The sequence below is a fragment of the Gymnoscopelus microlampas genome (assembly GCF_963454915.1).
Source record: "Gymnoscopelus microlampas genome assembly, chromosome: 5".
In the NCBI taxonomy this organism is placed as follows: domain Eukaryota; kingdom Metazoa; phylum Chordata; class Actinopteri; order Myctophiformes; family Myctophidae; genus Gymnoscopelus; species Gymnoscopelus microlampas.
In genome coordinates, this window is record NC_139942.1 from 19,722,747 (window position 1) to 19,750,649 (window position 27,903).

The 27,903-nt window shown below is 41.2% G+C and overlaps 1 protein-coding gene across 2 annotated transcripts; it reads right to left on the reverse strand.

Moving 5' to 3' along the window:
- Nucleotides 1-114: 114 nt before the first annotated feature.
- LOC311045315 (integrin beta-1-like) lies at nt 115-27,863 on the reverse strand. 2 transcript variants are annotated; one of them, XM_084057150.1, is made up of 17 exons: nt 27,525-27,863; nt 12,227-12,293; nt 11,145-11,230; nt 9,247-9,469; nt 8,532-8,702; nt 7,989-8,227; nt 7,703-7,858; nt 7,439-7,534; nt 7,218-7,307; nt 6,670-6,810; nt 6,321-6,523; nt 5,404-5,642; nt 5,075-5,297; nt 4,305-4,540; nt 3,319-3,485; nt 2,245-2,328; nt 115-1,551 (listed from the first exon to the last, which is right to left on the reverse strand). In XM_084057150.1, exons 2-16 carry the CDS (start codon nt 12,291-12,293, stop codon nt 2,251-2,253), a joined length of 2,415 nt encoding a protein of 804 aa, XP_083913276.1. In that variant the 5' UTR covers nt 27,525-27,863; the 3' UTR covers nt 115-1,551; nt 2,245-2,250. The 2 variants fall into 2 exon arrangements, with proteins under 2 accessions (XP_083913276.1, XP_083913277.1); XM_084057151.1 differs by lacking the exon at nt 2,245-2,328 and having other exon boundaries at nt 27,525-27,862.
- Between the last annotated feature and the right edge of the window lie 40 nt (nt 27,864-27,903).

Genomic DNA, 27,903 nt, shown 5'->3' on the forward strand with positions numbered 1-27,903 from the left:
CACACACACACACACACACACACACACATAATCATCTACAATTATTAAAGACCAAGACCAACATACCAATTAACACCTCAGAATAATCATCACACAAGAATGCAGTAAACAAAATGGGATTAATTTGTTTTGGGTCTTTATTCAATAAATAATTTCAGAAATAAAGAATTGCAAATGTGAATGTGTTGACAAAATAAAAAGGCACTTAAAAAAACAAGGGTAAAAAGTGGAACCTTGACTTTTCTTTTCCATTACGAAATTAAAAATTCAATGAAGATCTGATCATTCCCTTAACACTGATCTTTTTTACGGCTAAAATGAAATGTGGTCACCCTTGTCTAATAAACAACTTTGATCGAGGCACCAAGTAAGAATGAAGTGATAACGGACATAAAAAATACAATACAAACAAGCTGGAACAGCCTCACTGAAAACAGCACCCTATCCAAAAACAAGACAAACAAAAAACAGCTTCTGCAAGCAAAACAAGGCATTTTAAAAACAGAGTTTTAGTTAGCAAATAAGGCAGGTTCACATGTATTTGGCATTGCTAGTATAAAGAATCATGGTCCTGAGTGTCTTTTTAAAATCAAGCGATTCAACCTGGAGCCAAAAGGTAATGCTACTGTACACTGGTGTCTTTCTCATCTAGAAAGACGACCTAAATAACAACGATCTTCTCTCGCCAAAGATACAATTCAATTGATTGTTTGGATGGAATACATCGATACAAAACACATACTATCGCCTTCTGCCCCATTCTGTGATTACATTTATGGCTTTACACAGACTCGATAGACTAACTGTACACAATTCATTGCTGCCACACGTGGCCAGCTAATCGCTACATCCAAAGAGTTCCATTCTAAAATGACATATCATCCATTTGAGTCCCCTAAAGAATTAGCAACACAGGTAAGCACACATTTTATGACACTGAAGTAATGAACCTTATGAAGGTATCTGCTTACCAACAACAAAATGTTTGACAACAGAACTTGTGCTTTAACATATTTCTTCCCCAAAATGGAAATAAAGCATTTTGGAATAGAACCCACCATTTCCTGTCCCGCATCGACTTCCAATTCAACCTTCAACAAAATACAACAATGGCTCGAAGGTTCTTAAAGAAAGGCACAAACTAGGCTTCCGGTTTACCTTGCCAGTCCTGTGGCAGAAAACAAGTTTCAAACATTCTCTCAACTTCCACAGAGAAACAAATAAATGAAGGAAAAAATGACAATAAAAAGCCCATTTTTACAGACTGTACAGCTTCCAAATGATGCATAGAAAAAAAAAAGTTAGTAAAACATAAGGAAATAGTGGCAAAATGCAATGCTATCATTTGGTGAAACATCCAAAACAAAACAGTGAGACCTTTTAAAAAAAACTGCCACCCCCCCCATCATGTCCCCCCCACCCAGACCTCCTCCCATCCCCATATTCTTTTGCATACAGTGTTGTCATGACGAAGAGGAAGCTCCATCATTTGCCCTCGTACTTTGGATTGACGACAGTCGTTACGGCACTCTTGTAAATGGGATTCTCACCCTGAAGAGATGGAGAGAGAGGGAAAATGAGTCAAAACAGTGACTTGTGAATGTCGAGTAATGTGATTAGATACAGCACACCACAACACTCCTCAAACCATAACATGGCTTAATCTGCACGTTTTCAAAAGCAATTCAGCAAGGCGTTTTTAGCACTACTTCACACGCAGTCTGACGGAAGTGATTTTTAGGTACAGGCTGTGGTAATGAAGGATGAGTTCCATTCGACTAATACAAAGTTACAAAATATATGTAGTAAACATGTTACTAGATGGTATGTATTGCTGTGTTGCGTTTTGTGTTCCTGGCTGTTGCTGTACAGTGCAAAAAAAAGTTTCCTTGACTGACTAGTAAAGAATATTTATCTACATTGCATTACTTTTCATCTTCGCAAATTGATATTTGATGTAAAATATCACCTCTAGCACAATATAGCTTATTGTAATGAAACGCACTGTTAACAAACACAGCATGCAGTTATCAAAGCTTTGATTTCAATGCTAATCAAAGTCAAACTTAACGTCCACCCTCCTCCAAAAAACAAAACAGACTTTCTCTTATCCATCTTACCCAAACTTGCTTTGGATTACTTTATTAGTGTGGGTGGGGACTGTAAATATATGGAAATTCACCCAAACATTAAACACTCCTGCAGTAGAGTGCATGCAGTAGGACACACACAGACAATACAAACTTTGTCTTATAGGGCTGCGGCTTTATTCCCATAGCTGGGATTCTGGAACTTATTAATGGGGCTCTTGTAAATGGGATTCCCTTGCTATGGTGGAGAATGTCAAGGAAAGACAAGACAGAAACAGCATAGAAAGAAAAAGATGGTTAACAGGAAAAGACAGGACAAGTTGGAAAATAGCTCATAGAAAGGGTAATTTGGCATTAAACTGAAGCTGTATATTCCTTTCTTTCTTTCTTATCCAGGGAAGTCTCATTAAGATCAAAGATCTGTTTTATACAAGTGACCAGACGGAAGAAAAAAAACAATGAATAAGAAGAGCTCAACTAAAGTTAAGAGGAAAAGAGCATGAGAGGGAGTAAAGGATAGAAGAATCAGCAGCAGCACTTCTAAAGGAATCTACTTGAGTCATATTTGTATTTATGAATGTGAGCCACTGTTTGAACTGGAATCTGTCTCTGTTTGCTGCAGGGCCATCCGGCTGAGCTGCTAGGGAGATTTCCTACACAGCAGTGGTGGTGGCCTTCGCTCTGCCCCCAAACACATGCACACTTCCTTGCCTTTTATGGATATGCAGTGCTGCCGTTTCGACAGTGAGGGGCAGTACTGGCAGCCGAGGGGAAGGGGACAAGCCACTCCCTCAACAGATGGAGACCAAAACAGTACAGTAGGAAAGAGCTGAGGTTGTCCTCTGTTCGTGAGAACAGCAGGGGGACACTGAGCTATTTCAGAAATCTTCACATACCCTGAATGCACCTTTCAGACAATGTTTCTATTCTAAAACTCCATTTCATTTCTAGACTTTTATTCTTATCGGTTTTCTTTCCCAAATATAAATATGTATTACTGATGATCATATTGCATCTTTGACTACAGGTAATATTATTATTCAGAGAATTATTTTTGTGCGTTTTGGAGACCCACTTTTACAACACAGAACAATTTGCAGGTAAAATGTATGTAAAATGTAATTCTAATTATTGTCAATGCATTTCTGTAATTGCCAGACCTACATGTAATGAAGCCATACCATCCTCAGTCAGTGTTAATGGTTACATACAGGTATCAGTGACTTACCGTGTCCCACTTGGCGTTCATCTTCTCCTTCTCAAACTTGGCAAACTCTCTGCGGTCATGGATGATCATGAGCAGCTTCCAGATCAGCAGCAGGGCTAGACCAATAAGCACGATGCCTGCTACTACGCCCGCCACAATGGGGATGATGTCAGGGCCCGCCGGACACTCTGAAAGACAGGGAACGAGCAAACACCATCCTCACACAGGGAACGAACATGCATCATTTGCATTTACTATAGCACCTATCGGACTCGCTTCAGTGATATGTTAATACTCAAGTTCTTTATTTTGTAATTTTTACTCTGATTGTAAAATGTAATGTAATGGATGTAAGGTATTTGGATGGTGTCTATTTTGTAACCTCGGCTACAGCATTGGAAATGAGGGCCTGCCTCTCAACTGTACTCCCGAGTATAAATAAAGGTGATGATGATGAATGAATGACTGGAAATGTCACATTTATATACTTGAAATCCGGCATCTACGTATATACGTAGATGCCGGATTGGCCACTGGGGTCATAGGTCAACCTTGCGATAATTCCACTGCAAGAAATATGCCTTAGTTGTATGTACCTGAGACTAAAAACGTTTTTCTGTTTTACAGTATAATCATTACCGTTAAGTATGATAAGGTGTTTTGATATGAAAACTCACATCTTTATTTAACCAACCATCCTATATCATGAAATAACTTCATGTCTAACATTTGTAACAAACCAAACTGCTTGAAAATTGGTTGAGAATTCAGCGAGTTATGATGATTTTCAATGTGAAAATCCTCCTCCTGCTTCCACAGACATACATACATTACGAGTCACAGATTGTTCTAACCAATATGGCGGCACCTTAACCGTTGACACGTTGCTCCAATGACCAGCAACAGCCAATGCGGTATTGTAGAGTATATAACTATGCTTGCAAATCTGCTAGCGTCAAACATGCCTACATTTCCCATAATGCCTTGGCACCGGCAGCGGCACTCACCCAGCGTTTCCACCACGAAGACCTCCTTGGTGGTGTCGTTCCGGACGGCGTAGGTGTAGTAGAACCAGCAGTCGTTGGCGTCGCGCTCCTTACAGTGGGTCAGGGGGAAGCTGAAGTCGGTGGGCTGGGGAAGCTTGTCGCGGTCCTTCACCTTGATCAGGTTGAAGTAGCTGCAGTCTCGCTGACATGTGTCCTTCTTCTCACCGGCCTCAAACGCCCGGCACTGCACACAGTCCCTGTGGAGAGAGAAATATGTAAATGTATTTTCGTTTTTAATTGAATTAACAAGATATCAGTAAACCCAGCCTAAATGATCAGCCTGCGGGAGGGCACATATGCCCCAAAATGTACAGTATATGTGCAAAACAACGTTGATAGGCAATGTCTTTAGTGCAGAGGGAGGGAGGGGAAAGGACTGGAACATACCGGATAGTGCTAGGTACGGGAACCTGAACATCGCTTTTGTGACACATCGTCAAGCGCAATTGAACCCCTTATCTCAAATCTCAGGGCGGACCACAGAAGGCCACCGAGCTGGTGGTTTATTTATTGTGGCCACTCAAAATGTAATTTCTCTTTTATATTTTCCTGAAAACTGCTAGAATTCTACATTCTGAAACATATGGAATATAGCTATTTTCTTGACGTGGGACATTATTCTGACTCCACAAACATTTTTACAGTGAGAGTGAAATGGAAAAATCTGTAAAAAGGGATTTTGGCAATAAATCCCATCTTGTCATCCAATCTGCCAGGATATGGAGACTCACTTGTGCTCCGTGCAGACTCCAGGGCAGGTGGGACAGATCTCACAGGTGGTGCCCTGGAACTTGGGGTTGGTGCACTTGCAGGCGCCACAGTCGCAGGTCCCACGGCCATTGCAGATCTGTCCATTCTTGGCCAGACAGGTGGACTGGTCCAGGGAACAGTCACAGGCACTTCCGGTGTAGTTGAGCTCACAGATGCACACTCTGCACTCACATTTTCCATGTCCTTAAAGAGGAGAGACACAAGCAGAGGAGAGGAGAGGTGAGGAGGTGTTGCAAAGCAAACCATGGCAAAAAAAAGGGAGTCACACAAAGCAGTCCAGAAGGCTCACCTCCGCAGAGCTTGTTGTTGGAGCGGTCACAGTTGAAGTTGTCACACTCGCAGTACTTTCCACTGTAGATCTCGGCAGGGTTGTCCCGTTTCTTGCACTCACAGGTGCCACAGACGCAGTCTCCATTGTTGCTGCAGATATCTGTGCCGTTGTCTTTGCGGCAGTTGGCGTCCAGATCCTCCGTCCTCACCTCGTCCTTACTGCACTCGCACAGCCTGCCAATACGCCCCTCATTACACCTGAAAGAACAAAGTGAAATACACACGAGTTAAATACAAGAGCATAGAGCAGACCAGAACATAATATAATCTTGAATATATATATATATACACAAGGAAATGTAGCCTCACGTTCAGGGTTGCCAGATCTGCTTATTATAATTTCCCTGCAAGATTTTATTTGAAAATAGCTGATGTATATGTTAAAGTGCTCATGTGGCCCATAGTCGCTTCTTTTGGGCTGGTTTTCCTAGACCTGCTTGCTTGTTTCTCTCACAGAATCTGGCAACACTGCTCACGTTCACTATTATAGAATGAATGACAGACAACTCGAGACGAGTCAAAGTCAAATACTACAAAACACATGGACAACATAACAAAAACACCAGGACTGTACCAGTTCATATTTCCAAGACAACATAACAAAGACCCCAAGGACAAATGCTGGACCAGTTTTCCAATTGAAAAGACTACAAAAGCAAGACATCACCATTGACATTAGATTAAGTAACTTATACTTATGTTATATGCACAATGTAAAAACAATCTACTAAGATAGCCCTGAGGCAGCTTTAACCGGGATTCAGTTGGTCTGTCTATTTCAAGGAATGTGGTCAGGTGGTCCTATCGTCTTTCCAGATCAATGGGCTATCAGTGGACAAGAAACATAATAGTGACCCTTTTTGCCTTCATTCTTACTTGCAGGCCCCACATTCAAAGGTTCCGTTGCCTTCGTGGCATATCGGACTGTTGGGCTCTCCTCCTTTGGAGCACTGACAGTCGCAGATGAACTTGAGCACGATCTCCACCTCCTCGGTGAATCCCAGGGGCTTGATCTTAATGCTCTCTGCTTTGCCGTGAGACGGACACTTTTGGGACTCCACGGAAATCTCAAAGTGCACCTGAGAAACAGAGGAAGATTAAAGTGTCATTACACTCAGTTTCTTTCCACATTTCAGACAGAATGTGTATTAAACATTCCCGAGTTGTTGTTTTTACGATGCAATCTTGAGTTCTTCCTATTCTTTCTGTTAAGTTGAATTAATACCTCATCTCCAATGGAGATGTTGGAGCACTTCCTCCCATTGTCCCCGGTCCCCACCACACCGTTCTTACAGATGGCCTTGTACGTGATGGAGACTCCCTCAGGCAGCCTGCCGTTCTCCAGGATCACTTCAGACGACAGAGACTAGAACACAGAGGAGAGAGGTTAATGCTCAACACGTCTTCCTCTCTTGGTTTTAAAAAAGGAGACAACTTGACCTTTCAAATTATACTTTTTATTACAATAGTTTTTCATCCAGCAACAAGTTGTTCCACAGTGAGGAAAACCTTCTCCATTGGTAGTTGCGTATTTATCAATGGACCAGTTCTGCAGAAGGTACTAGCAGCATCCTGAGGTCAGGTTCATGCATTCCCTGCATTTACCATTGAAGCTAAGGAGCATAGTGTGTCGAACTAGCCAAGCCTTTTGATTTTAGTGTAGAAAGCCATTTTGCTATTTTTAACATGTTCTATAAAAGGACTTTGTAACTGTGTCTAGAAAAGCGCTATACATGTTCCTTGAACATGTGAACACACTACCGTTCAACTCACATTGTAAGCATCAATAATGAGCTTGATGACGTTACTGGAGTTGGAGGACAGAGTTCCCACAGCTGACTTGGGGATGAGATTCTTCAACTCCTGTAAGGGACAGAGAACATGAGATTTGATCACATCAAATTATTTGCAATTTCACACAAGTCTATAATCATTGGATGACTATGAAGTCTCAAGAGTGGTAAACAAGTTCTACAGAAAGATGACAGCTTTACCTTGTAGACGGGCTGGAACTCCTCTGTGACGGCAAAGATTGTCTGGATGTTGTGGTCACTCAGCTTCTGCACCAAGTGTGCAATGGAGGGGTAGTCCTATCATTTAAAAATAATTAAATGAATAAGAAAATGACATCAATATGGGAACAAGCAAACACTCAACACATACAAATAACACCAGTGAAAACACAGAAGTCAAGAAAATGAAACATTAGGTAAGAATAACTTGGTTACAAAAACCATACTCCGGTATGAAACACATACATAGTAGTGGCTCATGGTGTACACGTTGTTCTCCAGGTGACATTTGCCATCGTTGGGCAGGACGATGCCACCCAGCTTGCCATCTCCGGCGAAGTGGAAACCAGCGTCGGTGGAGAACACCAGCAGACGAGTCACATTCCTCCAGCCGATTTGTTTCTAACAGGGCCGAGACAGACAGAGGCTTGATTTAGAGTTGAAGTCCCACAAACAGAGGGCAATCGTGTTCCTTAGCTAATGCAGTCCAACCAACTATATATACTCCAGTGTGTAACCGAATCCTTCTCACCTCGCAGACAGCCACCTGCATGATGGCGTCAAAACCTCCCTCAGGAGAGTCCAGGTTCCCCGAGATCTGCTGCTGACTGACCAGCTTGTTGAACTCGTCTCCTTCCTTGGTGAGGCTCAGGACGTTCTTGTAGCTGAAGGGGCTGGTGCAGTTCTGGTTGCCTGTGCAGGGGTTGAGGAGCCTGGTGGGCGTGGTGCTGATGTACGGCATCACCGTCTTCTCCACAAAGGAACCGAACCCTAAGAACAACAAGGATTGTGTTTTCAGAGCTACTGTGTTTGCAAGATGATATTGTACTGACGTACTGTAGAAGACATTTCTCCTGGTGGACTAGATGCTGGGGTGAAAGCAGGTTACATATAAATGCAATCATCAGTCTGTATGTATAGCGAAAGTTCATGAGTTCATTTTGTATCAATGATTTATGGCCATCACATGTTTGAACCAGTAGGCTTGCAGATTACATTTCTTGATAAAAAAAAACAATTTAATCCAATTTAATTTCTTGAAGCCATTGAAAACATGAGTTTGAGTTGCTCCTACCGATCCTGAAGTCAGAGGTGATCTCCTGCATTTCCCTCTTGAGGTCGGTTCCCAGGTTCTTGACGTTCTCCAGATCGTCCTTCATGGAGAAGGACAGGTCCATCAAGTAGTAGAGGTCGATGGGGTAGTCCTCGGCACGCTTGAACTTCAGAGAGAAGGTCTGAGGCTCACCTGGTAGGAGAACGATGTATGCTATTTACTGACATATCTCCCAAAGACAACCACGGTTAACTACTGCCTGTGTCCTTCTAAATATATTATTTGCTTTGATCTTGTATTAACGGTCATTAAAAGAAGACATTTTTGAGAATTACAGATTTGTATTTTTCTCCTTCATCCCAACTCATCTAGACTTTTGTAATTTCAACACACTGATAATGTGGGGAAACTTTGTTCATAAATAGTGAGCCGAAAGTCAAACATAATCCAACTGATCTCTATGCTTTATGACCTACATACTTGATTGAAGTATTTAACTTTCATTTTAGCTCACTCCATTTTCTTCCTCTGTGCTGCTCCCCAATTCTCTTGGGATTTTCTGTTCCAAAAAACATCTAAATAGATTTTTCACCTCTGTTTTTATTGTGAAGTATTTTGCTGCTGGCTGGAAAAGTGTATTATTATTAGCATTACCATTATTGTTATTATTGCTAACGATTACTTTCTGCTGCCAAATGTCCCCAAAAGGGACTGATAAAGATGATGTCATCTTTACCAGATCTGAGGGTGAGGGTGAGCTTCTGTGGCTGGATCTGAGTGATCTGTTCGGGGTCTAGTTTCTCAGCCACGTCCTTCTTGCGGTTGGTGACGGGGGTGTCCTTGTCAACAACCTTGCTGCCACGTGGGTTCTCGATCATGGTCACGTTGCAGTTCCTTTTTTTCAGGGATGCCAGGTCGTCGCAGCGGGCCGACTTCGACTCGCCCTGGTTGAGGAAACTCTGTTAGAGAGGAAGAAGAGAGAGACACTGTGAGGGCCAAACAAAGTGTTCAAAGTCAATGGAGATCATTGGTCATCATCACATTACAGCAGTGTCTCAGAATTTAGACGAATAACTGTTCTTTGTTAGGGAAACAAGGGAGCGTGTCAAGAGATGCGTCAAACCGAAGGTTTTAAACGCTCAAAGGGTACTGGTCATCACATGGTTTGCATTGAAGTTTTTCAGGAATTCAGACCATCTGATCAAAAAGAGGGAATAACCGTTCTATACAGGATTTATTTTTAAATCACTTCAGTTGCCATTTGACACAGAGTGTAACTAGGTTTCTTTCACATTTTGAGCCTGCAGGCAAAGCCAAGAAGAAAAGGACGATAGTGTTTATTTCTCCAATTCACAGACTCTGTCTCTATGACGTTTCCATTCATTAAACAAATCATTTCCATTCCATTATTTGAAAATGCAAACAAGGATAGAGTCACAGAAATATTCTACAGATGCGACTCCTGGATCCAACATCAATGATATGCAAATTCATTATTCTCGGACAACAAGAATAAAGAGAAACAGATGACCAATAAGGTTAATTATGTGTATAGATTGAATGCACATGATAGCCCACAAGGCACAGAGAGTCTGAGACAATGCACAGAGTCAAAACAGCCTAATTCCCAGGACACCACATGACCTGAAGAATCCTTTTTCTCCTCCGCATCAAACATTCATCAACACGATTAGATTTATTTTGAAGTTCAAATGAAATACCGTTTCTGTAGAGGAGAAATTCAGTTCAATTATATCCCATGGTATAATACCATCATAATAACCAACATAAAACAACTTCACCAGTTAATTACCACCAGTCTGCTGAGTAGGCTATCCAAAATAAATTAGAATAATAAGGTTTATCTTTCATTATTTTTTCACACTGTGTTGCTGAGCCTCTACAGTTCTATAACTGACATTTTAATTCATGATTAACCACTTATGCCTTATTTTACACTTGCAGATCGGCTATTTTCAGTGTTGCGTCAACAAAGTATAAAATAGGGCATAAGTGGTTATGCCTGTCTGTTAAATTGGCTGCTGTATCACGTGTACAAAAATGAACAGACATATACTCATATACTGTAATTTATCAGAACTTTCCTGACAGCCTTTTTTTCAGGTGTAAAATCTAAAGAGTGACATCTCTGTTACTCGCTTTGATGTCAGAAGCTAAAGAGGTACAGGCAGGCTCGGCAAACAGGAAACAAATACCAGTCTACAATAACACTCTGATGTCAAAATTCAAAACATTCACAGTTGACAGCCAATTCATGTGAGCCACATCAGTTTCAGATAAAAAGAGATGACTCAAATAGAACTCATATTCCCACCTCCGCAAATGTGCAATAGAAAGCAGTATTGTACTAATGTACTGTTTTTATCAGTGGCTTTATATCACATAGTATAGTCTCTAAATATTATAGCCACAGTCCTAATATTTTTGATTATTAAACTTTGATTCTTTTAATAAGGTCTGGTTACATGATACTTAGCCTATTAAAAAACATAAGAAATCAGAGTTGGACAAGGAACCCCCCCCGGCAAAATAGCAAACACATCACTCACAGACAAAATAACGATCACATCTATGATAAAATAGTTAAATGTCAGCTTTAACAATGGAACTCACTTCGTCTGTGCACCATCCACATGTTTCAGAGACCTGGATACATTCCCCGCATGACTGTGCATTTGCCTTAATGCAGATACTCCCCTCTGAAATGAATACACAAACAATGAATGTATATGGAAACAGTGTTATTTACCACTTGAACCCCCTGTGTCGCTATTCTGAGGGGAACGTTCACCAAAGATCGCTCATCTACAAGCTCACAACGTGTCGCGTTGCAACGCGCTGTGGGCTTGTAGATTGGCTATTTTTGGTCGAAGAGATTTGGTGTAGAGTGAAAAAGAGCGTACCAAGTACAGTTTCAACTCCAGTCAGTTTTACTAAGTATAGAGGGTTTAAGTCAGCACTCACTTCACTTAGTCATTCGACACAGTCTGAGTTGCTGGCAGTGAAACATGGTATGGGCTACCTTCCAATTTAAAAGAAATGAGTCATGCTTCAGGCAGTTTTTCCAAGAAATGATGTAATCTTGTTAAAAAAAAGGAATATTGTCATAAAACTATAAATGAGTAAGTGATAGTATGGTACCATAGTTTACAGCGGATCATGGTTAGGAAAAAGCCAAATTGACTTGGATTCTCATAGTTTAATAATGAGTGGTTGGCGCATGCTATTGCCCAAGGCAGAACAAGTAACAATTTACAGTATATTCAGGCATACAGTATAAGTGCAGGAGTGAATGCAATGAGAAAGTTAGAAAGTGTTGCATTGCCTCTACGACAGGGAAATGTTCTAAGAGAACACAATGTTCTGATCTCATAGCACAGAAGCAACAGATGAAGATTATTAACAATATTTTGATTTTCATGCCCTGGTAAATAAACAAGCTTTACTTCTATGATTAGTATTCTCAGACAAATGGGTATCATGCTGAAATGGGTAGCATGTTAAGATGAATATAGGTCTACAGCTACAGGTAGAGTATCTGTAGATTTTACAGTAGAGACACAGGAAGGAGAAGCTAGAAAGAGGTTGATGTGACACAAATCAAGAGCTGGAAGTACCAATAATTGTAACTAAATGATGTGATATTTGTTGTCAATAAAGAAATGTGCCATATTAAAATGTGTTCTGCATCTTACCTTGTTGTGCCCTGCTGTTATGAAGGACTGATAATAATACCGATATCAAAAGTAACCGGAAATCCATCTGTAAAAAGACACAAAAAGCACAATAGGATTAGTCAAAACCAAATATTCAGTCAAAACCGCTCATTCCATTTACAATGAATGCAGAAGTAGAATAAATAAGCTTCAAATTCCTAGATTACTATTGTCACAAAACAAGCAAAAAGCCCATGTGTAGGACTGCAGTCCAAATTGCAGGGTCTCACAGTACAATAGCCCACCCCAGACAAACAGCCTCAATAATGGAACTGTGGTCACATGTTTGATGTTAACGTGATTCCTGAATGAGCAGCTTCCTCACTGAATGAGCAGCTTCCTCGCTCACAGCAGGTATCAGTCAACAACATGTCAACAGGAACCTGGCCCAGTGTTACTATGCTAATGCACTGGTGCAGGGGTCTTCAACAAGGGGTCCGGGACCCCTAGGGCGTCCTCAAGAGTTACTACAGGGGAGCCGCAAAAGCTTTGTGTGATGGGATGTTTTTTCACATTAACCACTTGAACTCTAGCATCCCTATTCTGAGGACAACATTAGCCGAAAATAGCAGATCTACAAGCTCATAACGCCTCTAGATCTGCCATTTTCGGCGCAGACCAAGTACAGAGCCAAAGGTCAAGTTTACACTGATGATAGTGCTATCAAATAAGTATGTGGCAATGTATGAAATCTATGAAAAAGTAATCTGCAGCACAATTTTATGCAATATGTAGTGGGGGTCCCTGCTTCACCCCTCTCTCAGCTAAGGGGTCCTTGGCCTGAAAAAACGTTGGAAGAGCCCTGCACTAGTGTGTGCGTGTGTATAGCCTGTATATACATGTGTCGTGTGTGTTCATTTCTCAGCTTTTTGTTTGCAGGGCTTGTATGTGGCACTGTGAGTTGCATTACCCTCACAGGGTAAGTATTTCTTTAACAGATGTCAAAGTCAGACTCAATTTAATTAATTTAAATAATTATAGACCGCCTTTTCACGCGTCTTAAAAAAGTTGAAGTTAATGCCCCTGCTATTGAGGCCCATTCCTGGCATGCATATAGCCTACTAAGGTTGATTTCTCCCCTCCCAGGAACTGCCCAGAGGAAGACTGCTGCTGTACCAAAGTTGCAACATGTCCAAGCAGCCATTAGATGACTGAGGGGAGGACCAGCTCAAACTCTATTCCCAAATATGGGGGAACTATTATGCTATGTCCAGACACTACTACCACAAACCACAGTACATTATTTTCTGACGGCTTTTGGAGACAGTCCCACATGCTGCTCTGCACTCCTAACTAGCACTAGACGGTATCTCAAGAGGAGATCTTCAGATGAGGTTTCAAAATAGACTGCAAATTATTCCAGCTAAACTGAAGAAGATTTATATTAACCAATTAATCCCTATTTACAACAGCATATGCAACAGTAAAACAAGCTTGAACTAGAAAAAAAGCTCCTCGGAGCACAGGCATTCGCCGGGTCAGGTGGGTCATTATTGTAGACCAGTAATGTTCAGAATTATGTCATTATAGAGGTGAGTGAAAGGTATAGAAGTTAAGGGATTAATGTTGTTGAAGTTATTGCACAGACACTCGGACACTGCGTTCATGATTTGAGGCATTTTGTTCAAAACGAGCCACTCCTGCAAACTTTAGATGCCAATCAGGAATATGAAAAATCGGACAGATCCGTCTTGATCACATGACTACAGATAATGTGTACCGATTTGCGTGATGTTTGGACAAAATCTGTAAGAGTAATATAGTTTTTCTTTTAAAGTTTTGCAAAAGTCACACACACGTACAGATGGACAGACAGCGGGCAAAACATAGTCTCGACCACGCCTTTGGCCTGGCGGAGACAATAATAAGAAACACAAGGGAGGTACAAGAGCAGAGAAAGATAGCAGCGACTTCTTTAAGAAGTCTTATGTTGCATCCTGATAACACACTGTCATTCGTGCATCAGGATGCAGTCCAACTAAACAGAACTAAATAAGAGGTAAACATGCCACCCAATGATGTCTAATGTCTATGTAAATCATATTGCTTATTTCAAGGATGCCGCTTTTGTTTCATTCTTGAATCTTGTCTAAGGAAATAAGGTCTAATGCTTACTGTCTGTTTGGCATGACAACAGCTTAATGACAGATTTAATGGTGGGCCAACATTCCTATTAAGCTAGGTCTTGTCTTGACAAGGACACCGCGTAACAGAAAACAGAGAGCTGTGTGTGTGTGTGTGTGTGTGACGTGTGTGTGTCTGGTCCCTTATTTGGTCAGGCTGCTTCATGCCTCCCCCCTGCTCCTCCTCTTCATTCCCTGTGATTCCTCTCACCCTTGGTGACACATTTCCGTCGGCCGCCTGCCCAAACCTCAGAGTTAGCAGCTCACTGCAGTTCTTTCGCACTGCCCCGGTATGATACACAAACCCAGCCGGGCAGTGTTGACTGAAGCTAAGTCAACAGCTGCGTGGTGACCCGAAATAGTCTGACCTCTCTGGACAATGCTTCATGACTTCTCAACGTACAAGAAGATGGACTGCTGCAACTGCATCCATTTGGCCCATAGTTTTATATATGATTAAGCACGGCCTTCCAGTACAACTCGATATAATTTTATATGCTGTGCTTTGTGAGAGAAGTTGCAGAGGCATCGGAAATACCAGCACAGCAGTGGGTCAGAGGGTATACGCCTCTATAAATCAACCACATCCTGTGAGACTATAGAGGGCCTAAAGGCCATCTCCAAACTGAGCTCTCCTAAGAGCCTCACTGATATGAATCACACTGTCTATCTATAAGTTGTGTGGGGGTAGCAACGTCTCATTGCCTTGAGGACATCACATACAATACTACAAGCAACAAGTCTGATGCTGGAGTATGTATATTCAAGCTTCATTGAGAGTTGTGTCGAGTGAAACGGCACTGGGTTCTAGTAAACAAATAGTCTACAACATCCTGTGAACCCACCCCTAGAGAGTCAGTGACGCTAACCATAATGGCGGTGCAACAGGACAGCCTGAATACACAAACCACATAGGAGGTCAGAAATGCTAAATATCTCTCAAAGGGTTTAAGATGAGTAAAAGTCTGTCATGCCAGGTTAAGCTTATGTCAAAAAGAAAGCCATGGTTTTATCTTCTATGTATAAAACATCTTGTTAAATTAAGGGCATCTTAAAATTGACCTATACCCTAGGATATTTATTGATACTATAATGTAAGAGAGAGGGCAGGCCTCATTGCACAAAAAACTAACATCAAAGAAAGCCAAAACACAGTACCTTATTGTTGTAAAACAATAAGGCCTGCAGCCCTGCACATATTACTGATGTGGAATGAGACTAGCCCTCTCGTCTCTGCGGCTGTTGAATCGCAATATACTGATTCTGTAAGACACGGAAAAACCCTAATCCACAAGGCTGTTTTGTTCAAATGGATTAAACGAGGTTGTACCAAGCTTAGTGACAATTAAGACACTTGAGCAAAAGCGAGAGAACCTCAAAACAAAAAAAGGTGTCAACAAACAAAATCAACACAAAAACTAGACTGAATCCAGTTCAGAATTAAGTGGGACCATTTCCAGAGAATTCAACCCCACAAACAGCTGTAATGATCGTCTGTGTACCACCACATTCCTTAAGAGACACTTTAAGATTACAGCTCTGGGTGTCATCCTGCACACAGCAACAAATTGCAGAGAACTGTCAGGAATAAGAGGCACCCGGGGGTTTTGAGAATTGAGGAGATGTCATCATTTATGGTGTAAGAAGTCAAAACAGATGTTTGCTCTCAGATGAATTATCATTATCAGTTTCAGTGCATGATATGGATTTAAAATGATCTTACTTGGGTTATTAGGTCAATGTAGGGTCATCGAATTTGAAATGAGAAGTCTACTTGTGTTTAAAATCGGATTTAGTTGCGGTAGAGACAAGTGAGGGCAATTCACCAGTGACAGTTGAATGAACATAGTAGAAACTAAGTGACCGTTAAGAGGAGATATCACTCACTCAACAGAAACGAGGAACTAAATCTTCAAGTTGCTTCCACAACTGATAAGCAATTCTCTGTCAAAAAGAGTCAGTTCAGCACTGTAGCCACAGACAGCCATGGTTCAGACGCAGAACCACGTGTCAACTGGATATTCCAATGCAATGATGATTGATGAACATGACAATACAAATAAAAAACAGGCAGTCTTGCAGACTAACTTTAAGACAAAATCCTGTTGTGTTTCAAACACTTTCATATAGTTACTATATTTGACAACATATCATTTTAAAATATGATTTAATTCTTCCTGTTTGACCTCAATAATGTAATGGCTTTGATCTTAACCTGTAAACTGCGTAACCTAAATAAATAAACATTGTGAGGACTTGAACCAAACAAGTGGCAGAGCGACATTTCCCCCCCCAGTAACTTAGTACTAGCTTTGAATATTTTGAATGATTAGAAGCAGCGCCCAGTTAATGGACAGCGTGTGCCCAACCTCAACCTCTTTGCTATCCTGTACCTGAATGTGCAAGTCACATGTTCTCTAAACACTGTTTCAGAGACTTTAAATGTGAGACATTCCCCTGGGAATTTTCCCCGCTATACAGCTGGAGCTGCCCGTCTTACTCAACGGTTGGGAAAATCCGTTGGCCATTCATGGAAAACCATGACATAACCTGGCCAGAAGCCACGGTATGGTGTGGGGGGCATATCAGTTTCAAAAGAAGCTATGAATCAATCAGAGGAAACAGTCAGTGAGTTTAACGTGAAAGTTAAACCCGCACAAATGCAAGAAGCAGCTTGCGTCTCCGGTCATCCTGTTTCTCTGTACGTCTGGTACTTTCGCTGCTGCATCTTTCTTTAGTACGTCTGTCATCCACGTAGGTAGGAGTGGGACGCCCTCGTGATCGATGACCGTGTGTTGCCAAGTTTCCTGGCTGTGAGCTCCTGGCGGTGATGACAGTGACCAGCCAGCCCCATTCTCATTATGGGAGGCCACCGCTGAATAGGTATAGAGCCCACCTGGGAAACAGAAGGTTCAATTCCCAGTCGCGGCAATGTGTCGAGGTGTCCCTGAGCAAGACACTTAACCCGTAAATGCATGAGGTTGGGCTTCCACACACTGCCCTTGCCATTCAGAGCTCTCCCTCCATCAAAGCGCTCTCCTCACTTTAAAGGTCTTGCCCTGTTAAGTTGCTGTTGAACCCATGAGCCCAGGCATTTTAAGACATTGATTTCTATCAGCGCATTGCCTCTTGCTGTCATTTAAAGATGGCTGGTCGGGGGTGGGGGGTATAGGTGATAAACTGGGTGTTCTTGGCATTTTAGTGCAAGACCAACTTGGCACACTCTGACTCCACTCTGGTCAGGAGCATCTGTGGTCAGATGTCTGCCTGCTATTTTGCATAGTCTAGTCTCTCTGTTCAGACTACAGCAGAGAGTCATCTAGACCAGCGGTTCTAAAACTATGGGTTTTGGTAGGTGCTTTTGAGGTCACGCATTGGCAACCGGAAAAATTACTTTTATCAAGAAACGGGGAAAAGTGGGGTCGTCGACTCGTCGTGACCAGCGTGAAGAGGACGTCAAAGATGGCAGCACACACACAAGCCCTTGCAGAGGCACACACAGCTGATTTAGCTGTTCATAAACTATATGGTTATATAGCAGGAATGATGTTCAATAGGAGTGGGTGCTGGGTGGCTTAAAAGAGTTTTTGAGAGCTCTGAGAGCGAGAGGGTAAATACCTGGATTACGGGTCCATTTGGTTCCATTTGTACTCTCTCAGAGTTAAATTAACACTGGTAAATTGGCGTACATTTTGCCAGCAAACACAATAAGCCTCCGAATCTGCATTTGAGTCAACAAACCGTTGAATTTGACTACCGAGCGGCCAGGCCACGCTCACAGACAACCGATCAGCAACAGCTGCCGCCCGGGACAAAGAAAAACACACAGTCAGTGACCAAAGATAAAACCGAGAGCTGAATTAACAAACTCTGGTGGTTCTGGCAAGATATGTTGGCTAAATATGCTTCAGTTTACAAATGTGTTAAGTTTACAGAAACCCCTCCGCTGCTTTTACTGATATTGCAGCGCTTTAGTGCCCCGAGCTGGAATCGAACCCTGCTCTCCAGCTCAGTCAGCAGACTCAGCTGCGTCAAGAAAACTCACGTGGAGGAGAGTCGTGATCGCTAAGAATATTTATAATTAATTGTATTGATAATATAGGCCTACAAATCAGCAGGAATCACTACTGTAATTTCATTTTCAAATAAATGTTCATACATAAGGCCAGCAAGTAGCCTATGCTTTTATTTTATTTTTATATTTTATTATTTATTTCCACTTTGACATTGCACTATAAATAAAGTGTGGGTGGGGTCGCCAAAAGAATTCCCCCATAAGTTGAGGTCGTGGTATAAAAAGTTTGAGAACCCCTGATCTAGACCACCCGTTTCCCAAACAGTGGGTCGGGACTCGGGTCGTGGAACAATTTTATGGGTCGCGAGTAAAACTCCTGAGTTCTCGCTTCCATCCGCTGATGGCCTGCCTAAGTGCATCGCCCAGGACTATGATGAAGAGGGAGGCAGAGGAGGCTGCACGGCAGATCTAGATTGTGTCAGCAAACCTCTACAGTGTGTTTCCTACCCTGACAGGTGGTCTCCATAATTTACTACCAAAGACAAAATGTACCGGCTGTACAGGGTTCCTGTAGGAGTTTCGTGCCTATAAATGCACTTTGAGATCGTCACAAATGTATTTTCACAAATGTAAAGAAACATTACTATAAATAAAATTCGACCCCCGCCAAGAATTGCTGTCAGACAGTGACAGAGGACTATGAGGTAGTCGGTAGTCAGCATGACACATGGGTGGTGGTGAGACTAATATTTAGAGTAGTGGGGATCAACTTTGCAGCACCATGGCTTTGTATGGTCAGGTCTAACAAGACGGCAGCCAGACATGCTCTGTGTTTGTAAGCTCTCACCGTCTGGAATCCAATCTTTCATTTATACTACAGCCTCCATTAGACCGCAGACGTTTTTTTAAGTTTAGTATTAATCAAACATTCTCTGTAAGCTAGAAGAGGTTAATAACATAAAAGTGACCAAAATGCTGATATGAATACTTGCATGCTGTAGTGTGGTTCAGATATAAATAATGCATGAAAACCAAATGGTAGATACTTGAATTAATATTGAAAAATAGTCTATTCTATTTTATAATATATTCAAATTAGATCTCTACCAGCTGGACAATTTGCCACAAACGTCAACATAAAATATGAAGAGCCATTAACCATGCGAACCCGAGCATCCCTATTCTGGGCATGGTATAATAAATGAACATTTGGAGAAAATAGACGAGAGATTTGGCGTTGAGGCGAAAAAGGAGGGTACCAAGTATAGACCTCTGGGGGATACCAGTCAACAAAGTATAGGGCTGAGGGGGCGGAGCCAAAAGTACACCTTGCGTATGTCACTGATCACATCACCTCAATAAATTATCCAGTTCTAGGCAACATAGAAGGTGGGGGGGGGGCTTTTTTCTTATTTCCACACAACAGCTCTAAGGTGTATTAAAGACATTCAATGTTGAAAATGAGTGGTATTCCCCTTTAAGTGGTGAAAGGGAAACAGTTAACTATTAGTATTAGTAACGTAGCTGGAATCAATGGCCATCTTAAGACTTTTGATTACATGAAAACAATGAGGGTTGGAGTCACATTGGGTTAATGAAAATCAGAGAGCATACTCCATAGTGGATATACATAGGAATGTTGTAAAATGTTGATTTACAGGACCAGACAAAAGGATCATCAATAATCTCAGAGACAGCTGCCGCTGGGGAGCGCCGGGGGTAATTCAACCCAACAGTGTCTTCTTGTCATGGTCTGCTGCCTGCAGACAGGTCAGGCATTTTGATTCAATCTACAGTCTGAAGGCATGCCTTGAGGACCAGTGGCATGCTCTCTGTTATGTAAATTCACCGAGCACATTCCACTGAGAACACAGCTAGTTGCCTTGCAAAGAATTCACTCCTTGTGTGATGTCCCTCCGCCCACAAACTTAGTGCTAGAGACATTATTTTGGTCTGGTATCTGTGGTGAAACAGAGAAGTGCTGGGAAACCATTAGAATGACCTCAACCTCACAACACAGGGAGAATGGACCATGTTGAAAAATAAAAAACAAAATTCCCTACCCAAGTTTATTCATAAAGTAATAAAATGTGACATAAATACAAGTTATATTAAATACAGTTTTATTCTCACGTGTGTATTCTGAATTGGTTAAAAAGTTTACGTTGTTATGAATATGGCAGAATGAGGTGTCCTCCTAGTCTAAATTAAAAGAACACCTGCATAGTGTTCACATGGGAACGAGTAATGCTTAGCCAAAACACTGTATTCAGTGTGTTAGAAATTAGAATTGTATCAATTTAGAAGAACCCAGCTTTTACTCCTCTCCAACTTTTAGTTCCTTTTAATTATACCTGGCTTATATAATCTGTTCTGTCAAATAAATACACTAAAAGTATAGTACAATTATTTGTTCTCTCACTAATAACCAATACAACTATATGGCATCTTTCCAAACAGTAACAAGTGTTTTACAGTTAAGAAAAAGCAATACAATAGACAAGAAATACCGAGTTCCCTGATTAAACACTTTTAGCTGCTTGTATTTGAATAATAATAGAATAGAAGAAGAATAGTTTTCTCATCAGTCAGATTTTTCATTGATAATATAAACGGTTGGGACCTGACAGTTCATTTGGTTCACAAGACTAATAAAACCTCAATCCAAGTTACACTATATCCTGAGGCATACTATCTATTAACTACATAACAGACCTATGCATCAGCTATTGATGGTGTCTGCTAGGCTCTGCTGGAAGACAGCGATCATTTCTGCATCTAAAACTGTGTTGGGATTTTCCCTGATTGTGGTGGGCTCTGACATGTGAAAACAGGAGTTCAACATGAGGGCATTCATCATCAAAGACATGTCACCAATCTTTCTGAAGCTCTTTCCCTTGTCTCTAATTATATTGGAAGTGCTGGAAATATCTAAAAACAACAACAAAAAAATCTCTGTTGTTGTTTAGACAGCTCTGTTCATTGATACTTGACAAGACCCTCTTTGATTGACAGAAATAATAAACAAGCTTATATTCATCGGCCAAAAAAATGCATGTATACCGAGTATGAGTGAGTATACACATGCATGCATGTCTTATTAACACCTATGTGACCTGTTGCTGAAGTCCACAAGGTTTTGAACAGACTAACTGTTTGCTCAAGGTGCAGCTAAACACAGCTGTAGTCTGGCATATCAGCTAATAATTAACAAAGCTCTGCTTTAGAGTTGGAAAGAGTGCAGAGTCAGACCAACACCCAATAATGTTGTTCAACATCTACAATTCACCATGTAGTAATAGACAACCAATAATTCACACAGGAACGATTAGTCTATTTTGTAATAAGATGACTGAATATGAATGTTGCTCGCTCAAGCTGCTCTCTCTCTCTCACCACTTCTGCATGTGCATGCTGCATGCATGAGAACACTTCATTTTGAAAGCAACCACCACAGGGTTGCCACAACAACTTCTCCGTTTCATGTGAGTGGGTGGTTAACCACGCTGAGCCGCACAGATATTTAGCCCTAGACAACAAATAACAAATGGCTGTTCTAGTAGTTTCACACTATGGTGTTTTACTTATATAAATTGAAAGCTTACGCGGTCATTTAAGTGTTTAAAGACTCTTGAAACCTCATAAAGCTACACTGTAACTGAGTGAATATAACGTTATTTTGACCAAACTGTATGGCAGAGTGTTGATACAATATAACTAACACAACTAAGTCCAGTGGTTGTATTTGGTCTCCCTGCTCTTCTCTTGAGAAATGTGGATCCTGTGGTCTGGTATAGGACCACTACTGGTGGTACTCTGGCACTGACTGACGGTAAAAATTCAATATCTCCCCTGAGCAAGCAGGCATGCTTGGGGTAAAGGTTTCAGCACTTGCACAGGGAACCTGCCTGGGTTTGAATCTCTGGTAGGACATGAAAGTTAGAGAGTGCAGCTTTAAATAGTCCAAACAAAGGGAACAGGCGTGTTCAAAAGACTTCTTAAGAGTATGATTGGTGCCGACCCAAAAGCCACAAAAATAGCAAATTAAGTTGTCAGTAGTACTCCATTACTCACTTCTACATTCCACTCAAGCTGCATTAGCCAGCTTGTTTTCTTCTAGTAGGTTTTATCATTTAACTCCACAAAAGCAAACTTTATCATATATATATATATTATTTTTTTTCTTCTATATTATAGTTCACAGAGCTTCGTTTTCATGCCGAAGGTATATGCCATGATATACCTGACGAAGGCCACATCGTCAGGTATATCACATGAGCCCACAGTATGGCCACATGATTTTTCTGACCGCTCTGTTATTAAATTATATTGCGAGCATCAAGACAGTGTGCGGACCCTCTCCCTTTGTTCATCGTTTTCATGCCGACACAAATTCTACCAATAAAAGTTGGCACGCAATTATACAATCGTCATCTATACCCTGAAGGCCTCTATAATTCTGCAGTCAATGTTGTTTAATTTGTGTTAAGGCACTTTGATTGGAAGTAATTCGTCACTTGTAGAGTTGATACCCTAGGCTAGGAGTCCATCTGTATTACATATTTGCATTTAGTTTAAGTCACTCTGGATAAACATATCAGCTGCCTTAAATGGAAATGAAAGCGCACGACAGCCAATCAGAGCTCCAGATTAATCAAGGCACATTACGTGACATAGTATCTCCTATGTGTAGAGAGAGTGGGGCACCACAACATCACACAAACCAGAAACCTAGCCTTCCTGTCACTAGGTTCAGAATACAACCACATCAACCTGATGAACAACACTGAGAAGCATCATTTTGCAACGCTCTACCCATTGCAATGCTCAATGCAGTGAACTATACAAGAACTCATAATAATGTATAGTAAAAAATATAGTAATTCAACAAGACAGATTCCTAATACACGAAAATGGAACAAATACATTTAAACAAATCAACTCAAAGCTGACACAATGAAGCACAACACAGCTTCCCCAAGTATCGTGAGATGTGTGAATGCGCAGGGAACCACTCAAAACAAGTCCACATTGTTAATGCTGGGTGGGTCCATAAAAATCAGATGGACTCCCTTCCCCCATCTCGCCTTCAAACGACCAGCCTGCCTGCCAGCCCCCACCTGCTGTTGAAAGTCACAGTCCACTTTCTGTCCATTAGCTCCCTGAGCAGCCTGGCAGAACCCTGCATCCATTTCCTTAATTAAACCAAGCCAAACCCCGGCCCCTCTTTTCCTTAATGGCTTGTGGATGGATCAGGAAGAGGAACTCGCTTTATCTACGAACACAACACGTTAAAAGGAAATCCAACCCAAACACAGGAATGCCTGCCTGTACTACTTTCATGTGTTGCCATTTTTTCATATCTGATATAGAATAGTTTGATCACATTGTGCTGTCCTGTCTCCTTTTCTTGTGCTTTTGAACCCACACAAGCGCCACAAATAAAAACACTTTTTGCTTCATTCCATATTAGTCTTTTTGGTGATCCATTATCTTTACAGCGTTTGTCAATACGAAGAACCGCTCAAAAAATGATGCTGCAGGGTCCTAGACCGAGGATATTTTGGAACGCAACACCAACTTGTCAAGTTGTCAGAAACAGTATTTATTAACGTTAAAATACATAATACATTTCCAGTCACTTTGGCACGAGTGTAGGGGGCAGACACTCACGCAAATATAACTAGTGTTTATAGAAGTTGTAAAAAAAAAAGAAAATTTAAGTGGAATGGCTAAAAAACTTTTGTTTCATTGAAAACACAGTTACACAGTATATCTGAAAATGCAAGTATGCATGTCCAAGTCTCTGTATGTAGTTTAACCATGCTCAACTTGTAAAGGTTCTGAACGGGTGAGATGGGATGAATAGTAACCATTTTGTAACTTTGTGCTAAAAACTTGACATATTATGCTCTTTGCCTGGAACGTGTCTCCCTAATGGGAGGAGATACCAATCACCAACCATCCTTGGGGAGATGAGATAACGCATTCCCTCCTAACCACCAGACCCATACTCTGTCACTGCTGTGGTGGAATGTTTTTGAACAAGCAACTTAATTCAACATGCATACTTAACTAAGTTAAATAAATATTGTACAATTGTACCCAGCCTTTTTTTTAAGTTTCATATTTGTTATCCACAAGTTTCCTAGGGCGTTGTGGGCATCACTTCCTGTCGATTTGATCCAATGAAATCCAATGAAATCAAATTATATCCAATGAAATCGACAGGAAGTGATGCCCACAACGCCCTAGGAAACTTGTGGATACTACTCTGCAGTCCTCTTCTTGGCATTACAGACAGCTATAGAGTCCTATATTCTTCTTACTTTCACATCTATTCAACTCAGGCTCCAACGCGAGGAGCACGAAGGGCTGAGCTATGCATCACCAATATTCCACCACTCACTCTGGTCTATTACAGCCAGGCTTGTAATCCATGACTCATAGTCATATTATGTGTCAGTGGATGCAAAAGACATACCCTACTATTGACTACAGCAGACAACTTTAGCAGGCTGAGTCTGACCTCTCTCACTGTACTGGACACTCCTAGACTACCCCGCCGCCATTGTTCCAAACACCAAAACAATGTAACTAAGGGAAGTGACTCAGTGAGATTTGGGGTCTGACTTGGTAAGACATCTAGTAAGAAGTGACATATCAGGCTTCTTGGCAGGACACACACACACACACACACACACACACAACACCTCCCCCTACCATGAAAGGAAGCCTGGTATGTATGGAGGTACACTGCAAAATCCTCAGTGTCAATTTACCTCACAGTGTGTAAACATGGACCCTAAATAAACACTGAGGCTTTTACTGTATGTGTGATCCACATGTGTTGTATACGATCAAAGAACTACAGTATGTGCCTTGATATAGCGCGGTTGCTATATTATTACAGAGTCGTCTATCTATAAGTACTGACTCTCTACTAATTAAACTGAGTCACTGTGGCCCCCCTGTGACTAACTTAAGATTTGCGGCAAGGACTTGGCAAGCATGAGTGCAGGAGGGAGAATGCGGATTACTGTTTTCACACAGTTCAACAAATCATTCCCAGCAGCTAGTGAGCTGGACGGCTTGCCTGTTGCCTCTCCTTAGCTAACAAGAGAGACAGAGAGACGGAGAAAACACACCCTGGGGCTACAGGGTTCGAAGTGGGTGAGGTAGGCAAGACCTATCTTGTCAGGCTTACATTCTACACAGTGAGCTGGTCTGAATCATGGCTGTGGGCAAGGATCAACAAAGAGCCTCTGGTAAACCATCCTGGTTTTCTACGAGGTGTCCTAGTCTTAGGTTAATCTCAACCACAGTTTATGTGGCTCATAATGCGTGTTTGGGCAGACAAGTTTATATTCTGCGTGAAAATGAGTCTGCTCTAATTGGACGTCTTTCAACTTGATTTTTTATTACAAGCAAGGATAAGATTTAGGCTGCTTTACTGGTGAACTATATGCTAGATGCTCAGACTTACTGGGGACGTGAAGGGAATTAAAAAGTGGGCCAAGAACTGTGCAGCATTCTCCTTTAGTTCCATGCAGCAACAGCAAAACTCACAAGATTTGCCTTAGCCTAGACAGGTTATCTATGATCTGGAAGATACTAAAGTCTTATCTCGGTCTGTGGTGCTAGATAAACCTGTCTCAACTTCCTGCCAATTTAGAATAAACCAGGATATTGAACTCACGTGTTTTTAATTTCTACTTCCTAAAGACACTGGGAGATTATACCTAAATGTCAAAGGAGGAAAAAAGAAAAAGGGTCATACATTACATAGGCTAAGAGTCTTAAGAGTTATTTCAAGACTGAGAATGGTTCACCTACAGAAATCCAATTTATACAAATAAAGCCTGTACAAATTCCTCAGGGAAAGTAGCCATTATCCAAATGCCTACAGATCAATATAGAAATACTCTGTTACAAGTAAAAGTCTGGAATTAAATATTTACTTGAGTAAAAGTACAAAAGTTGTGTTATCAAAATGTACTTAAAGTACCAAAAGTAGAAAGTTCAGTTTTAAAATGTATTGACATTCCTTGAAAATAGCAGATCTACAAGCTCATCACAACGCATAGTGAGCTTGTAGATCTGCTATTTTCAAATGGCCAAAATGTATATAGGGCTGGAGTGGTTAATGTATGTTTTGTAATAATAATCAAAACCTACAAAAGTAACTAAAGTGTTCATACAATTGTGGTGGAGTAAAAGTACAATATTTGACTCTGAGCGTAGTGGAGTAAAAGTAAAATTATTGGAAATTGGAAATACTCCAGTAAAGTAAAAAAAAATACCTCACAAACTGCACTTAAGTAAAGTACTTGAGTAAATGTACTTAGCTACTTTACACCACTGAACAAGACTAGAAACAATACTGAAACAGTTCCATTCCATGTTAAAAAACACTTTTATATATATACTGCCCCTCCGGTCATAAAAGCAGGACGAAGGCCTAGTTTTTCTTCAGAACCAACTAAAGGAGGGTTCCGGGGGGGAAAACACGCACGTTTTTCAGAAAACATAAACACCAAGACACCATGTAGTTTGTTTAATACCAAACATTATTCAGCAGCCATTGAGGAGAGAAGTGACTAAAGTAACTGTCGTACATAAAGTATCCTCCACACCCTAAGATGCAGTCATCATCCTCTCTTTGTCGTTCTCGTTCAGTGTTGCCATATTTTGTGAGAGAAATAAGCAGCCAGGTCTAGGAAAACAAGCTCAAAAGAAGCAACTAGGCCACATGAGCTCTTTAAACGGGCTATAAAATAGCCGGCCTACAAGCTCACAGTGAGCCATTTTCAAAAACTCTTGAAATAAAATGTGGAACATTTGGAATATTCTTGAAACATTCTAACAACACAAATGCTCCCCTGGGCACGAAACATTCCCATTTGAGAACCACTTGTCTAAATAATAATAAAATGTTTTGGAAGTAAGCCTCAATAAGCAATAGAGTACACTTTAGAAACGACCCGCAACTAAACAATTTTAACAAGCAACTTTAGAGAAAAAGTAGCCACTTATAATAAGCCGACATGGCAACACTGAATTTGTGTCCCGAATGGCCGTGGAACATGGTGGGCTGTTTATGATGTTATTATTCACCAGCCCAGATCTAACAACGTACCTTAATGGTGTCCAATAGGGGTCGTTTTATCTCTGGATTCACTGTGACATCTGCGGCAACAAAGTATCCGTCTTTAAAAGAAAAGAAACAGCAGCGATCACAAAACTGTGTTGTTGAGGAGGAGGGGGATCTAGCTGATCCTTGGATCTAGTCTCTTCAAAACGGGAAAGCTCTCACGCGTACGTTGTCCAATCAAATCAAATAAAAGCCAATAAAAGCAGGATTAGACCAAAGTTAAAAATCACGGGGTAAGGAGAAAAAAGGGGGCAAAGAGTCCTGCTCACCCTGGACACGTTACAGTTACTCAGTCAAGTCCTCGTTTTTTTCTCCCTTCAAGCCACTGTAGAACCACCTCTCCTTAGACCCGCCCATACAGGAA